Consider the following 16,228-nt stretch of genomic DNA (forward strand, 5'->3'; position numbering starts at 1 on the left):
AGTAGCCCCCAAACCCAAAACCCCCAAGTTCCCGGGCGCCGAGGACGCTGTGAGTCCTGCGCATGTGCAAGGGTGCTCGCTCGCTCACCGCCTTCGTGGCGAATGGCCTGTTCCATTCTCGAGGGATGACGGCGGGAGGGGAGGCGGGAGAGTTGGAAGCCTGGGTCCGGAAGTGCAGGTGCGTCACTAGTATTTTCAGCCTTTCACTCCATGAATAGTACTTTGTGATTATTATACTTCTACCTTGTTGATTGCGACAGGCTGCTGGAAAGAGTGAGTTTGGTGAACAATCCACTGGGCATCCTCCCCTTTTCACCTACGCACGTTAAGGAGGGCCGGCGTGAGGCCCAGGTACGGAATCCCAGAGGGCTCCGTCCACCTCCACGGGGCCCCGCCCCGCCGTCCCTCAACCCGCAGGTTAGCCAGCCCGCGGCGCCGCCGGGCAGCTCCTCCTCCTCTCCGCCCCGCCGGCCACGGGCGCGGAGGACGTCAGCGCTGCCAGCGTGGAAACAGCGGCGGGGCGCGGGAGGAGGAAGTAGCGCCCGGGACCGCTGGGCCACCACCGGCCGCCTCAGCCATGGACACGTCCCTGGAGAAGGTCCGTACCGGGAGGGGGCGATGGGGACGGCGCTGCGGCCTGGGGCTCCCGCCTCCGAGGCGACTGTTTGCCAGTCTCAAGCTGCCATTGTGACTTGGGCAGGGGGACGCGGGCTGATGGGCCCCGCCTGAGGAGGCCTCGCCGGGAGGGCGGCTGCGGCCCGGGCGCGTCACGGGGCCAGGTGTCTCTCGGGTCCCCGTGGGCCGAAGAGGCTGGGCGGGGTTCCGTGGGGGCCGTGAGGGGCCCGGAGCCCAGGACTGGGACCGTGGGGCCGACCTTGGGCCCTGCCGAGATTCCGTGAGTGGCCGGCCTGAACTCGGCTGGCCCTTTTGGAGGACTGGGAGCTCTCCGTTGGCGACCCCAGATGCTCCCGGAAAGAAGCCGCAGTTATTTCGGAGCCAGCTGCAAACCTGTAGGTTTTTCTTGGTCTCCAAGTTAGGAATGAAAATTGCTAAAGCAGTGGTTTTCCAACTTCAGCCTGCGTGGGAATCACGTGGGGCCTTTGGTAAACTGTGGAGGTTCAGTCCCGGGGTCAGAACCTCTGGGGGCGGGACCGAGATCTGCATATTTAACCGCCACCGTCCCCCTCCCACTCCGCCCCACGAAGGTGGTTCCGATGCTAAGTCTGCGAACACCGGGCGAGAACCTTTATGAGTTCCAGAAAGGGGTGGGTATTGCGTAGATTGCGAATTGAGTTTCAGGGATCGCAGCTGCTGCACAACTTCCTGGCTCCCCCTTTCCAGTGGCGAGGAGGGATCCCCGAGTCAACTCGAAATCCACTGGTAACAGAGCCTACCTCTGATTTCCTTTTAGGACGGCAGCGTGGTGTACCTGGCTGACTGCTCTACCATGTGAAACGGATTCTCATTGTCCCAGTGTTAGGGCTTGTAAATGGGAACCGGTTTGGGTTTCTTCATGGATTCCTGCTTTCGGTACCTGACATTCTGCCCTCCCTCAAAGCCCTTCTCTGTGTTCCAGCTTGGGAGTCAGCCTGTCCAGTCCAGTGCACACCCGGCTTTTCATGCATGTGGCATTCAGGAGCAATGCTAGTATTTTAAGACGGCTACATTTGAATTTTGAGCTAGTAGGAATAATGTATTTTGTCTTTTTTCAAGGCAGCAGCTGCTGTAGATTTGTTCACTTGTCGCTGGAGAGTTGAAGGCAATAATTGTAAAAGTTAGGCCAGATGTCTTCGTGTGCTCACAGTGCTATAGCCTACTCCTGGGTTGCTTAGCATACATTGGGTGGAAGACAAGAAAAAGATAATATGGTTTTCTTGTGCCATCTCTGGAGTGAATGTTACATGTTTTCCTGGCTGGGAATAAAGTCTTTACGGTCTTCTGATTAGCAGAGTGTCTACCTTTTGGTACTTTGAGTTTGTCCAGATGAGTGGTTCTTAAAGCGGGGGCAATTTATTTCCCCAGGGGACATTTGGCTATCTCTGGGCATATTTTTGATCGTCACAGTGGGGGCAGGGAGGTGCTACCTTACCTAGTGGGTAGAGGCCAGGGACACAGCTAAACATCCTACATTGCACAGGACAGCTCCCCACGCTGGATAATTCTCTGGCCCAAAATGTGAGCAGTGTTGAGACTGAGAAATCCTGGTCAAGATCATATTTATACCACCAGCAGTTGAGTACAAAATGATGCAAAGTGGTGTTTTCAATTTCCTAAGAAGGTGGATGGGCTTCATGTGATTGTAATTGGAATCCTAAACAACTGGGATGATCTTTCCTCCGGGAGTAATTAGCCTTTATAGGAAAATCTGCAGAGTGGGTCGGAATCCTGCTTTAAATATTACTTTTCTGGCATTTGATCAGTAGATTACAGTGGTTGCTCCCTAAGTGTTAATTGATGATAAAATCTCTTAAACTCTCTCAATTAAGATATCAAGAGGGACTGCAATTCCAGTGTGTTTAATATTGGAGCATTCACAAAAATTGCTGTAATCTTTTAGGAATTCAGAACATGTGGGCTGGAAGTTTCTGCCTTAGATCAGTGTGAAAATTCTGAGTCTAAGTTTTTCAGAACTATGACTGGGACTTACTTTTTTTTTTTCGAAACGGAGCCTCGCTCTGTTGTCCAGGCTGGAGTGCAGTGGCACGATCTCAGCTCACTGCAACCTCTGCCTCCTAGATTCAAGTGATTCTTCTGCCTCAGCCTCCCAAGCAGCTGTGACTACAGGCGCATGCCACCACACCCGACTGATTTTTGTATTCCCAGTAGAGACGGGGTTTCACCATGTTGGTCAGGCTGGTCTCAAACTCCTGACCTTGTGATCCGCCCGTCTCAGCCTCCCAGAGTGCTGGGATTACAGGTGTGAGCCACTGCGCCTGGCCAGGACTTACGTTTATATTCCCTGAAGTAATAGAGGGCCTTAGATGGAATGAACAATTTATGTTGGTGGTAATTGGGCAGAAAAGAAAAAGCATTGCTATGATGTGAGTGTTGATGACTTTATGTTCTGAAAAATAGTCTGAGTCAAAGTGAAACATGTAACTGTGTTCATTATTCCTGTTTCTTTGAGGAATAGACTATGCTGTGTTAAATTCTACATTGTTAGTATAAAGTCGAGAGCTATGTGAGCAGTTATGAACCCATTTAAATTGATCCTTGCATAATTTATACTGATTACAGAAACCACAATGTTATTTGATACTCACCCTCTAAAATTTAAAATAACATCTGTCACTTTAAAATGTAGTATGTGGAAAAAAAAAAAGTAGTATGTGATCATCATTTAGTAGAATCACTCGATGATTGGGATTTGGTCCAAATATAATTCTGTCCCTTGCTTTTTCTGTTGATATGTAAACTTGCAGACCTGTGATAACAGCCATTTTCTTGTCATGATTTGCTTTTCTTTCACAACAGTATCAGTTTTCTTGTATCTGAGATAGTGATGTCCCAATAAATCAGATGATCAGATGGGTTAATTGAGGAGGCAAGGAATTCAAACTAGGAGAGTAGCAGTAGGGGCTTTGCCCCCACCCTCCACTGTATGTTCAAGGCATAAGGAACAAGGCCCTGTAGCAGAGCCTCACAACGTGTACTTAGGTTAATATTCAATAAAGAAAATGCCACAGGAAGTAATCACTATAATGATGAAGATTTTAAGTTACTAAACACACCTTTCAGTAAAAACCTGTTATATTATTATTTTTGAGACAGGATCTCTCTCTGTCACCCAGGCTGGAGAGCCGTGGTACAATCTCGGCTCACTGCAACGTCCGTCTCCAGGGCTCAAGAGATCCTCGTGACTCAGCCTCCTGAGTAGCTGGGACTACAGGCATTCACCCCCACACTGAGCTAATTAAAAAAAATGTTTTTAATCGAGACGAGGTCTCACTATATTGCCCAGGCTGGTCGCAAACTCCTGGGCTCAAGCCATCCTCTTGCCTTAGCTTCCCAAAGTGCTGGAACTATAAGCATGAGCCACCATGCCAGGTCAAAACCTGCTACTCTAAACTTGTAGAATAGCCCGGACCTTTTTCTGTTGGTTAAGAGATCTCATTCTTCCTGGGTATTATGTTTAGACAAGGTATGCTACAGTTTGTTTTGCATTTACTTTAATTCTATCCTTGAGCAAACTTAGAGCAATTTCTCAGCATCAGCACTACTGATATTTTGGGTCAGATAATCCGCTGTTGTGGGGGCAGGCCTGTGCATGGCAGCGTGGTTAGCAGTGTCCCTGGCCTCCGTTCAGTAGATGCTAGTCGCACTCCCTACCCCTGGTTGTGACAATAAGAAATGTCTCCAGATGGAGGCAGCTGTCCCCCAAGGGGTGGAGGGAATTGCCTCTGGTAGAAAGTCCCTAATTTAGGGAATCTAGAGCTACAGTTCCAGTTTGGTAGCCATTAGCCATATTTGGCAGTTTACATTGAGATTAAGATTAAGCACAATTTAACATTCCTTGCCTCAGTCATGCTAGCTACATTTCAACCACATGTGGCTGATGTCTGCTACATTGGGCAGCACAGACGTGGAACATTTCCATCGCCAAAGAAGGTTCCACTGGACAGCTAAGAGCTGGCAATTACTTTTTTTTTCTTTTTTTGAGATGGAGTCTCACTCTGTCGCCCAGGGTAGAGTGCAGTGGCACAGTCTCGGCTCACTGCAATCTCTGCTCTCCGAGTTCAAGCGATTCTCCTGCCTCAGCCTCTCAAGTAGCCGGGATTACAGGCGCCCACCACCATACCTGGCTAATTTTTGTATTTTTAATAGGGATGGAATTTCACCATATTGACCAGGCTGGTCTCAAGCTCCTGACCTCAAGTGATCCACCCGCCTTGGCCTCCCAAAGTGCTGGGGTTACAGGCGTGAGCTACCGTGCGCAGCCAATTACTTGTTATATCTAATTCTCATCTCTGAAAGAGGCAACTTTGACCGTGTTTCTGACCTCAATCAGCACAACTCAGTCCATTTTTGGTTCTTGAAGTCATCCTGAGCTAAGCGTTTCTTTCCTCCTATTTGGGCCTAATTTTAGAAAATTCTTTGTCACCTTGCTGTTATGCTGGAGGTTTATAGCAGCATCAATAGAACATTCCTGATCATTACTTACTGATAAGGACTCTGAGAATTTCTCTTCCTGCTCCTTCCTTAAAAAGCATGAGAAAGGAACTCCTGTTAGGCAAGGTTGAAATGACCAGTTTCCGTATATGGCTCTGTAGATCCCACTCTTTTATATAGAATGGCAGGAGATGAGAAGCTGTAATTGTAGCTTTCATATAAAGTCAATTCCAGTGTTACAATGTGAGGGTTTTGCATACAGGTGCATGGTGGCTAAGGCTGTAAATGATTATCTAATACTGGCTCTCAGGGAAAACTGATAGGACTCGGCCATGATACACAGTTCTTGATACTAGATATTTATGGCTTTGTTCATTCTTGATTTATTCAAGACTGCAGGGGAAGTCAGTGGCAGAGCTATTGATGGTCCCTATTTCCGTCTTTGCTCCACTGTATCTAGGATTATGAGTTATAGGTAGAAGTTGCTTGAGCTTAATGTCATCTGTTGTCACCTAAAGCAGAAACCTGTTTTGATTTATATATATGTTTTTTTGAGACGGAATCTTGCTGTCACCCAGGCTGGAGTGCAGTGGCGCGATCTCACCTCGATGCAGCCTCTGCCTCACTGCAACCTCTGCCTCCTGGGTTCAAGCAATTCTCCTGCCTCAGCCTCCCGAGTAGTTGGGATTATTTTTGTACCACACCCGGCTAATTTTTGTTTTTTTTAATTTTTTATTTTTTTGAGATGGAGTCTCGCCCCGTGGCCTAGGCTGGAGTACAGTGGCTCAATCTCGGCTCACTGCAAGCTCCGCCTCCTGGGTTCACACCATTCTCCTGCCTCAGCTGGGACTACAGATGCCCGCCACCACGCCCAGCTAATTTTTTGTATTTTTAGTAGAGACGGGATTTCACCAAGTGTTAGCCAGGATGGTCTTGATCTCCTGACCTTTGCCTCGGCCTCCCAAAGTGCTGGGATTACAGGTGTGAGCCACTGCGCCTGGCCAATTTTTGTATTTTTAATACAGATGGGGTTTCGCCATGTTGGCCAGGCTGGTCTCGAACTCCTGACCTCAAGTGATCTGCCTGGCTGGGTTCCCAAAGTGCTGGGATTACAGGTGTGAGCCACCATACCCGGCCTTGATGTATATTTTTTATCAATCGAAGGTAAGCTGTGGCCAAAGCCCAGTGCTGAGTCCTGACAGACACACAAGGTGAGTAAGATGGGATCCCGGCAGGAGGTCACTTTCTGGTAAGGGGTATACTTTTTGGATAAAACCTTGCATAGAAAGGAGGGATAAAAAGCACAGAAATTAAGAAACATAGAAAGGAGGGATAAAAAGCACAGAAATTAAGAAACAAGTTGTGAGTGCAAGGAGCAAGTAATCAGATTGTATGGAAAAGATTCTTTAGGCAGAGTATTTAGCTCAGAATTATGCCTTTCTAGAGTTTAATTGAAATGTAATGCAACTCTTTATGAGCGTGCCTCATATTATTGCTGGTAGATAAAAATCAAGAAACAGGAAAGCCATTTCATCTTTACCTTTCTGGTTTGATCGCGCACTAACAAGCCCTAGGGAAGAAGCTTATTTTAAGGAAGAGTTATAACAGTATCTGCTTCTGTTCAGCAATTTTCTTTTTGTTGCAGAATAAAGGTGTGATTCCAGTTAAACCGTAAAGTTTTTAGAAATAGAGCTTTCCTATTGTATGCTATTTTTCCATCAGTGTCATTATCTGGAAGTGTTTACTCATGTTATAAGGGCTGTGTGAATCGACACTGCAGTAGTGGTCTCTGGGAACACAGTTTTTTGGAACGCGGAGTTGGATTTCTAGCATCTCCCACATATATCTCAGTCAAGTGATTAGAGGCTTTTCCCCCCCCCTTCATATACTGCTCTCTGTGACTGAGATGTGATCTGTGCAGTTAACTTTGCTCCCTCCTTTCCACTGTTGGGTATTTTTGCCCTTTTCTTTTCTTTCTTTCTTTCTTTTTTTTTTTTTTTGAGACAGTATTTTGCTCTTGTTGCCCAGGCTGGAGTGCAGTGGCACGATCTCAGTTCACTGTAACCTCTGCCTCCTGGGTTCAAGCAGTTCTCCTGTGCGCGCACCAACACGCCTGGCTAATTTTTTGTATTTTTCGTAGAGACAGGGTTTCTTCATGTTGGCCAGGCTGGCCTCGAACTCCCGACCTCAGGTGGGCCACTGCGCCCGGCCTATTTTTGCCCTTTTCTTTCCTATTTTCCGCCTATCTTCTTGAGGAATTTGTAAGTTTAAATACTCATAGTTACACCTTATAAAATACTTGGCTAACCCTTTGCGACTAGGAAGATTATGATGCTTAATGAGCCAGTAATTACAGTATGTCTTCATATTCTCACAGACACACTCAAGCGTAGAGACCATGATGGTTAAGAATAACACTTTCAAATGATAGTATCCGGTTCTTAGAAGATGAGAGGAGACGGCTGGGCGTGCTGACTCATGCCTGTACTCCCAGCACTTTGGGAGGCCAAGGTGGGTGGATCACCTGAGGTCAGGAGTTCGGGACCAGCCTGGCCAACATGGTGAAAACCCATCTCTACGAAAAATACAAAAATTAGCCAGGTGTGGTGGCTCACGCCTGTAGTCCCAGCTACTCAGGAGATTGCACCACTGCACTCCAGTGTGGGCAACAGAGTGAGACTCCATCTCAAAAACAAAAAAAGAAGATGGGAGGAGACAAAAGTTCTGGTTCTTAATTAAATACTGTAGTATTGAATCAGGCAAAAAATACTTACAAATGTAGAAACTGAGACCCCAATAAGATAAAGCAGGTTTACAAGTCACTGTATCGGCCGGGCGCAGTGGGTCAAGCCTGTAATCCCAGCACTTTGGGAGGCCGAGACGGGCGGATCATGAGGTCAGGAGATCGAGACCATCCTGGCTAATACGGTGAAACCCCGTCTCTACTAAAAAATACAAAAAACTAGCCGGGTAACGAGGTGGGCGCCTGTAGTCCCAGCTACTCGGGAGGCTGAGACAGGAGAATGGTGTGAACCCGGGAGGCGGAGCTTGCAGTGAGCTGAGAGCCGGCCACTGCACTCCAGCCTGGGCGGCAGAGCAAGACTCCGTCTCAAAAAAAAAAAAAAAAAAAACAAGTCACTGTATCAACTTGGAGGATACCTTTCCTCTTCTCTCATCCTTGGCCCGTAAGGAACATTGTGTTCTTGCCGTGGCTTCTCAGAGGTATGTATTATAATAGATGTGTGTGGTGTTTGGGGGACTTGTTTACTGCTAGACAGCAGGCACTGTTTGTTTTCGCCTGGGAGGAAAAGAAATGCTTTTTGCAGAGATGAAGTTGAATGATTATCACTATTCAGGATTTACCTTGTTCAGAAAGCAGTGGGAGGCAAGAGTAGTTGGTAAGTTAGGAACAGCTGTTTGGAGCTTTGCCTCTTGCTTTTTATCTCAGCCGAAGATAGGTAGTGATTTTTTATATGTCTAATGCATATGGTATAAACTAGCATTTGATAACACCAAGGTCTTCTAATATGAGCAGCTGATTTCTCTTTAGCCCTAAGAGGCCCCTGAAATAAGCCCTAAAAGTCCCCCAAATAAGAATATTTCTCTCCTGAAAAAAAACTTTGTTGAAATGAAAGTATTACATACTTCTATTTTTGATGAATGTTACAATTAATATACTTTTAAAAATGAATTTTAGACTTTTTTTTTTTTTTGAGGCGGAGTCTCGCTCTGTCACCCGGACTGGAGTGCGGTGGCCGGATCTCAGCTCACTGCAAGCTCCGCCTCCCGGGTTTACGCCATTCTCCTGCCTCAGCCTCCCGAGTAGCTGGGACTACAGACGCCTGCCACCTCGCCCGGCTAGTTTTTTGTATTTTTTAGTAGAGACAGGGTTTCACTGTGTTAGCCAGGATGGTCTCGATCTCCTGACCTCGTGATCCGCCCGTCTCGGCCTCCCAAAGTGCTGGGATTACAGGCTTGCGCCACCGCGACCTGCCTAGACTTTCTTTTTTTATAGAGGTTGCTTCTCTTAAAAGCCTTCTCTTGTCTGGCTGTGGTGGCCCATTCCTGTAATCCCAGCAGTTTGGGAGGCTGAGACGGGCAGATCACGAGGTCAGGAGATAAGAGACCATCATGGCTAACACGGTGAAACACTGTCTTTACTAAAAATACAAAAAATTAGCTGGGTGTGGTGGCATGCACCTGTGGTCCCAGCTACTTGGGAGGCTGAGTCAGGAGAATTGCTTGAACCCGGGAGGTGGAGGTTGCAGTGAGCCGAGATCACCCTATTGCACTCCAGCCTGGGCAACAAAGCAAGACTCCATCTCAAAAAAAAAGAAAAAAAAAGCCTTCTCTTTAAAGGCTTAGCTCTGTATCTCCCAAACAGCAGTTATTCATGTACCATGTGTGAATTTGGCCACATCAGTGTACCACCTATACTATTATTTGCTTAATATTTTCTTTTTTTTTTTTTTTTTTTTTTTGAGACGGAGTTTCGCTCTGTCGCCCAGGCTGGAGTGCAGTGGCCGGATCTCAGCTCACTGCAAGCTCTGCCTCCCAGGTTTACGCCATTCTCCTGCCTCAGCCTCCCGAGTAGCTGGGACTACAGGCGCCCGCCACCTCGCCCAGCTAGTTTTTTGTATTTTTTAGTAGAGACGGGGTTTCACCGGGTTAGCCAGGATGGTCTCCATCTCCCGACCTCGTGATCCACCCATCTCGGCCTCCCAAAGTGCTGGGATTACAGGCTTGAGCCACCGCGCCCGGCCTAATATTTTCTTTTAAATCTACTTTACATCGATTTACTCCCCCTTTATGAAAAATTGAGGGACAGTTTACGTACAACAAAAATACCCATTTTAGTTATAGAGTTTGTGTTTTGGAAGTTGTATATAGGGATATTACCACCAGCATGATCAAGATACGACGCATTGACCTGGTACAGTGGCGCACACCTGTAATTTCAACACTTTGGGAGGCCAAGGCAGGAGGATCACCTGAGCCCAGGAGTTTGAGGGCAGCCAGGGCAACCTAGTGAGACCCCCATCTCTATAAAAAAAAAAAAAACTTAGCCAGGCTTGGTGTCATACACCTGTAGTCCCAACTACTTGAGAGGCTGAGGTGAGAGGATCACTTGAGCCCAGGAGGGTGAGGCTGCATTGAGCCACGATAGTGCTACTGCACTTGGCCTGGGTGACAGAGTGAGACCTTGTCTCAAAAAACAAGTCCCCTACCCACCCACCTGAAAAAAGGTACAGAGCATTTCCATCTCCCGGAAAATGTCCCTTTGCAGTGGATCCCTGCCCTGCTTTCTGTCATTCTTGCCCTCTTTAACCCCCCATCCCATCCCTGCACCCCCCCCCCCTTTTTTTTTTAACTTCAATTTGTGCTCAACTGTAGTGTCTCTGTATTCTGGGATTTGAGGTGTGTGTGTGTGTTTTTGTTTTTTCTAAATCACATAAAGGTGTGTGTGTGTGTGTGTGTGTGTGTGTGTATTTATTTATTTTTGAGACAGACTCTCATCCTGTCATCCAGGCTGGAGTGCAATGGTGCCATCTCAGTTCACTACAACCTCCGCCTCCTGAGTTCAAACGATTCTCCTGCCTCAGCCTCTTGAGTAGCTGGGGTTACAGGCACACCACCACGCCCAGCTAATTTTTTGTATCTTTAGTAGAGACAGGGTTTGACCATGTTGAACAGGCTGGTCTCAAACTCATGACCTTGTGATCCGCCCGCCTCTGCCTCCCAAAATGCTGGGATTACAGGCATGAGCCACTGCTGTTGGCCAAATGTATAATTTTTTAAATTCACACTGGTGAACTGGTTTAACTGAGGAAAGTGTTTATTAGTGTGTTTTCAAAAGATGATTCCCCCCTCCCCCCAAAACAGAGTCTTGCTCTGTCACCTAGGCTGGAGTGCAGTGGTGCATTCTTGGCTCACTGCAACCTCCGCCTCCTGGGTTCAAGCGATTCTCCTGCCTCGGCTTCCGGAGTAGCTGGGACTACAGGTACCCACCATCGTGCCTGACTAATTTTTGTATTTTTAGTAGAGATGGTCTCGATCTCCTGACCTCATGATCCACCCATCTCGGCCTCCCAAAGTGCTGGGATTACAGGCGTGAGCCACTGCGCCTGGCCTTGCCAATTTATAATTTTCTGTTAGCTTTTTTGAAAAATTGAGAGTTGCTCCCTGACCTCCTTAATCGTCTTACATTGTGTTTGATTCTTGACTTTTCCTCCAACATTTAAATTGTCAGAACTTTTAAGCAATGTTAACATTACATATGTAATATTTCTTCTGATAGTGAGGGAGTATTTTAATATCCATACTGTCCGAAAGTGATAAAAATCACCTAGCATAAAAACGATTCTTGGCGAGGCAATGTGGCTCACGTTTCTAATCTCAGCACTTTGGGAGGCCAAGGCAGGAGGATTGCTCGTGAAGCCAGGAGTTTGAGATCAGCCTGGGCAACATAGTAAGACCTTGTCTCTCCAAAAAATTTTTAAAAATTAGCTAAGTATGGTGGCATGTGCCTATAGCCCTGTCTGCTCAGGGGGCTGAGGTTAGAGGATCACTTGAGCCCAGGAATTCAAGGCTATGGCCAGCTATGATCACACCATTGTGACAGCCTGGACAATAGAGTGAGGTTGTGTCTCAAAAAAAAAAAAAAAAGATTGAAAACGTGCTCATGAAAGTATGAGTAGTAGGGCTTGTTTTATAAAATGAGCTACCTATTAAAGTCTCAGTTCTGGCTGGGTGCAGTTTCTCAGGCCTGTAATCCCAGCACTTCGGGAGGCCAAGGCGGGCAGATCACCTGAGGTCAGGAGTTCAAGACTAGCCTGGCCAACATGGTGAAACCCCGTCTCTACTAAAAATACAAAAAATTAGCTGGGCGTGATGGCGGACGCCTGTAATGCCAGCTACTTGGGAGCCTGAGGCAGGAGAATCACTTGAACCCAGGAGGTGGAGCTTGCAGTGCGCCGAGATCAAGCCACTGCACTCCAACCTGGGAGACAGAATGAGACTCCATCTCAAAAAAAAAAAGTCTCAGTTCTGTGATAGTGAGGATACAGTTGAATGGTTCTTCTTAGGAGAGGAGAATTAAATCATACCTACCATGCATCTGTGTTAGATAAAATTGTAGCAAAAATATTGAACCCACTTCATTTATACAACAGAATTAACCATACTCGAAATATCATTTATAAATTTGTAGAGAGGTATAACTGTCTAAATTCTCAGCAATTAGCATCTATCAGAAAATGTGCATGTAGATATATCCACTCTGTAAATGCTTTGTTGCACTTTTTTTGGTTTTGGGATTTTTGTTTGAGACAGAGTCTTGCTCTGTTGCCCAGGCTGGAGTGCAGTGGCGTTATCTTGGCTAACTGTGACCACCTCCTAGGTTCAAGTGATTCTTGTGCCTCAGCCTCCTGAGTAGCTTGGATTACAGGCACACTGCCACGCCCAGCTAATTTTTGTATATTTAGTAGAGATGGGGTTTCACTATTTTGGCCAGGCTGTCTCAAACTCTTGACATCAGGTGATCTGCCCCGTCTTGGCCTCCCAAAGTGCTGGTTTTATAGGTATGAGCCACCACGCCTGGCCACCCTTTCACTCTTAAAAATGCTCGGGTTTAAGGGTTGGTGGAAAAAGGAAAAAAAAAAAAAGAAAATGCCCTGATCTGGATGATGAGTTTATGGCCATTTAGTTGAGACTGTTGTAAAATAGAAATTTTCCCTGTAAAGAGTCACTTTCTTCCCAGGTGAAACCATTAATCAAGCAAGGATAATCTTTAAAATTAAACCGTAGTTCTAAATATGATTTTTGAGTATGAGCTTTTTTAAAGCATTGAGTTGCTTCATTTACTTGATGAAATTGAGAAGCAGTATTGCGCAGTGGTTAAGAGCACTGGTCCTAGAATTTTACTTAGTTTTAAATTCTGACTCTAAAATGTACTGTGATCTGGGGCTTGTGAGGAAGTAATGTGTGTAGAGGCGTTAATTATTAGCATGATGCCTGGAATATAGTAAGCAACCCAGTAAATATTAGTAATTATAAGGATCATAAATCTGATTGAATACTTACTCTGTGTCTGACCCTGCATTCAGTGCTAAGGGACTCAGAAATTATTTGACATTCTTCTCAGGAACCTGACATAGAATACTGTTTTTCCTTTGTTTGTTTGTTTTTTGTTTTTGTTTTTTGAGATGGAATTTTGCTGTCGCCCACACTGAGTGCAGTGGCATCATCTCTGCTCACTGCAGCCTCCGCCTCCCACGTTCAAGCTATTCTCCTGCCTCAGTCTCTTGAATAGCTGGGATTACAGGCGCCCCCCACCATGCCTGGCAAATGTCTGTATTTTTAGTAGAGATGGGGTTTTGCCATGTTGGCGAGGCTGGTCTCAAGCACCTGGCCTCAGGTGATCCACCCACCTCGGCCTTCCAAAGTGCTGGGATTACAGATGTGAGCCACCGCGCCCGGCCTGTTTTTTTTTTCTGCCAACATTATCAAACAGTCTCCTATGTATTAACTAATAGACATCTTTATGCATCTTTGCACAATTTAATTCTTCATTTAGGTTTGTGTCTGGCTGTTGCCCTGCTGTTGTTTATTAATGTTGATCATACAGCTATTTTGGCATTGCCCACAGCTATTGAGTATAAGAAATGTGATGAAGAAAGTGGTAACTGCCCTCAGTAGAAGCTTATGAAGATGCTGTTTTTAGTTTTAAGAGATCAGTTAACCTACAACTTTTCATAGCGCATTCCTTGGTTTAGATCTTAATATTATCCTGAAACTGGGTAATACTTCATATTTTGGATTATCCAACTAATGCAACAAACACGTGAGAGTCTACAGCATTGGGGTCATTGTTCACATTTTTTTCACCCAAACTTAACTATCAGTGCTGCTTTTCCTACCCACCCACTCCCCCCTCCCCCCGGGCTTACCCCCTGAAGAGCAAGAACTGTTATTTTTATTTAATTTTTTGAGACAGTCTTGCTCTGGTGCCCAGGCTGGAGTGCAGTGGCGCAGTTTCAGGTTACTGCAACCTCCACCTCCTGGGGTCAAGCGATTCTCCTGCTGCAGCCTCCCAAGTACCTAGGACTGCAGGCACACGTAACCATGCCCGGCTAATTTTTGTATTTTTAGTAGAGACAGGATTTCGCCAGTTGGCCAAGCTGGTCTTGAACTTCTGGGCCTCAGGTGATCCGTCCACCTCGGCTTCCCAACATGCTGGGATTATAGACGTGAGCCACCATGCCTAGCCAGCAAGAACAATTTAAATGTAAGTCAGTCCATGCAGTGCTTGTGCACTCCTGAGTCAGAGCTTCACCTGGGGATTATGAATCTGCATTTCCCTCGTACCTCTCACAGTTTAAACATCTTGTCATTGCATGGGATTTTAGTGTTTATAAATGCGTATGCACGCAATATGGCTTCTAAACTATTTTTTGCGTGTATGTATACGTATTATATATGTATATAGATATGTGTATGTGTATGTGTGTGTGTGTATTTGTTGTGGAGACAGGTTCTCACTCTGTCGTCCAGGCTGGAGTGCAGTAGTGTGATAATGGCTCACCACCAAAGCCTCAACCTCCCAGGCTCACATGATTGTCCCACCTAAACCTCCTAAGTAGTTGGGACTACAGGCACGCACCACCATGCCTGGCTGACTCTTTTTTTTTTTTTTTTTTGAGACGGAGTCTCGCTCTGTCGCCCAGGCTGGAGTGCAGTGGCGGGATCTCAGCTCACTGCAAGCTCCGCCTCCCGGGTTCACGCCATTCTCCTGCCTCAGTCTCCTGAGTAGCTGGGACTACAGATGCCTGCCACCTCGCCTGGCTAGTTTTTTTTTGTATTTTTTAGTAGATACGGGGTTTCACTGTGTTAGCCAGGATGGTCTCGATCTCCTGACCTTGTGATCCGCCCGTCTCGGCCTCCCAAAGTGCTGGGATTACAGGCTTGAGCCACCGCGCCCGGTCCTGGCTGACTTTTGTATTTTTTGCAGACATGGGGTTTTGCCCTATTGCCTGAGCTGTATTTTGTCTATTTTTTTTTTTTTTTTAATTGAGACCAGTTCTTGCTCTGTCACCCAGGCTGGAGTGCAGTGGCATGATGTTGTCTCACTGTGGCCTTGACCTCCTGGGCTCAAGCAATCTTTCCGCCTCAGCCTCCTGAGTAGCTGAGACCACAGGCATGCACTACCATGCCTGGCTAACTTGTTTTGTATTTTTTGTAGAGACGAGGTTTTGCCATGTTGCCCAGGCTGATCTTAAACTCCTGGACTCAACTGATCCTCCTGCCTTGGCCTCCCAAAGTGCTGGGATTACAGGCATGAGCCACCACGCTTGGCATGTTTTATCTATTCTTACTGGAAATATACATTATAATTCTATTGAAAGAAATAGCTGTGTTGCGCTTAGAGAACAGTATGTTGATACCCTCTCTGGCTGCCTTCCTAAGGGATTTTCAGGGTGATATGACAATCAGAGAATTGAGCCAACTTTAGATCCTTGATCTAAAGAGAGGTCAAAATTAGTAGGAGTCTGAATCCCTGCCTTCAAGAAGCTTGTAATCTAATTGGGGAGCACATTTATACTGGAAAGCACATCTATAAAACAATTCACAGTAAAGGGTGTAAGGAATCTTGAGGATAAATGGCAGTCGCAACAACTGCAAGCGTTCTGTCCCATTGTCCCCATAAATACCACCAACGTTGTCAAGCAACAAGTCTAGATTTTTGGTTTAGGACAAAAGGCGTCAGTGTCGTTAGAGGGTATGTGAAAGAGCAAGAGTGGCTTTATCCATAAAGGTTTCCTGGAATTACTGACTTGTAATTGAATAGGTGCTAGGCGAGAGATAGATAAAAGTCATGAGGATGTTTGAGACAGGATGGTCGTTGGGAGCATGAAGGTGTGAATCAAGCCAAACTGTTTATCTTTTCATTTGGCCAGATGGTAGGGGACACACGGGGGTGTCACAGGAGTGAGGATCATCAGGAGCATCACCAGCTGACTCAGGGGTGAAGATAAATTCTCTTGACCATCATCTGTTCCTCATTCTCCTCACTAACTGTCAGCCCTGAGGCCTTTCTCAAGTGCTTTCTGAGCCTTTTCAT

At 46.3% G+C, this 16,228-nt stretch overlaps 1 protein-coding gene across 4 annotated transcripts in view; it reads left to right on the plus strand.

Moving 5' to 3' along the window:
- The first annotated feature begins 359 nt into the window (after nt 1-359).
- Nucleotides 360-16,228, plus strand: part of LOC104678413 (pyridoxal-dependent decarboxylase domain-containing protein 1) — a 62,036-nt gene continuing 46,167 nt past the window's right edge. For 3 of the 4 annotated variants that reach the window (XM_030924388.1, XM_030924390.1, XM_030924392.1), the window contains exon 1: nt 360-598. In XM_030924388.1, coding sequence (XP_030780248.1) covers nt 578-598 — 21 coding nt within the window. In that variant the 5' untranslated portion in view covers nt 360-577. Of the gene's footprint in view, nt 599-1,411; nt 1,531-16,228 lie in introns of all 4 variants that reach the window. The other variant, XM_030924389.1, reaches the window with a different exon arrangement.

Source organism: Rhinopithecus roxellana, chromosome 20 (assembly GCF_007565055.1).
Source record: "Rhinopithecus roxellana isolate Shanxi Qingling chromosome 20, ASM756505v1, whole genome shotgun sequence".
In the NCBI taxonomy this organism is placed as follows: Eukaryota; Metazoa; Chordata; class Mammalia; order Primates; family Cercopithecidae; genus Rhinopithecus; species Rhinopithecus roxellana.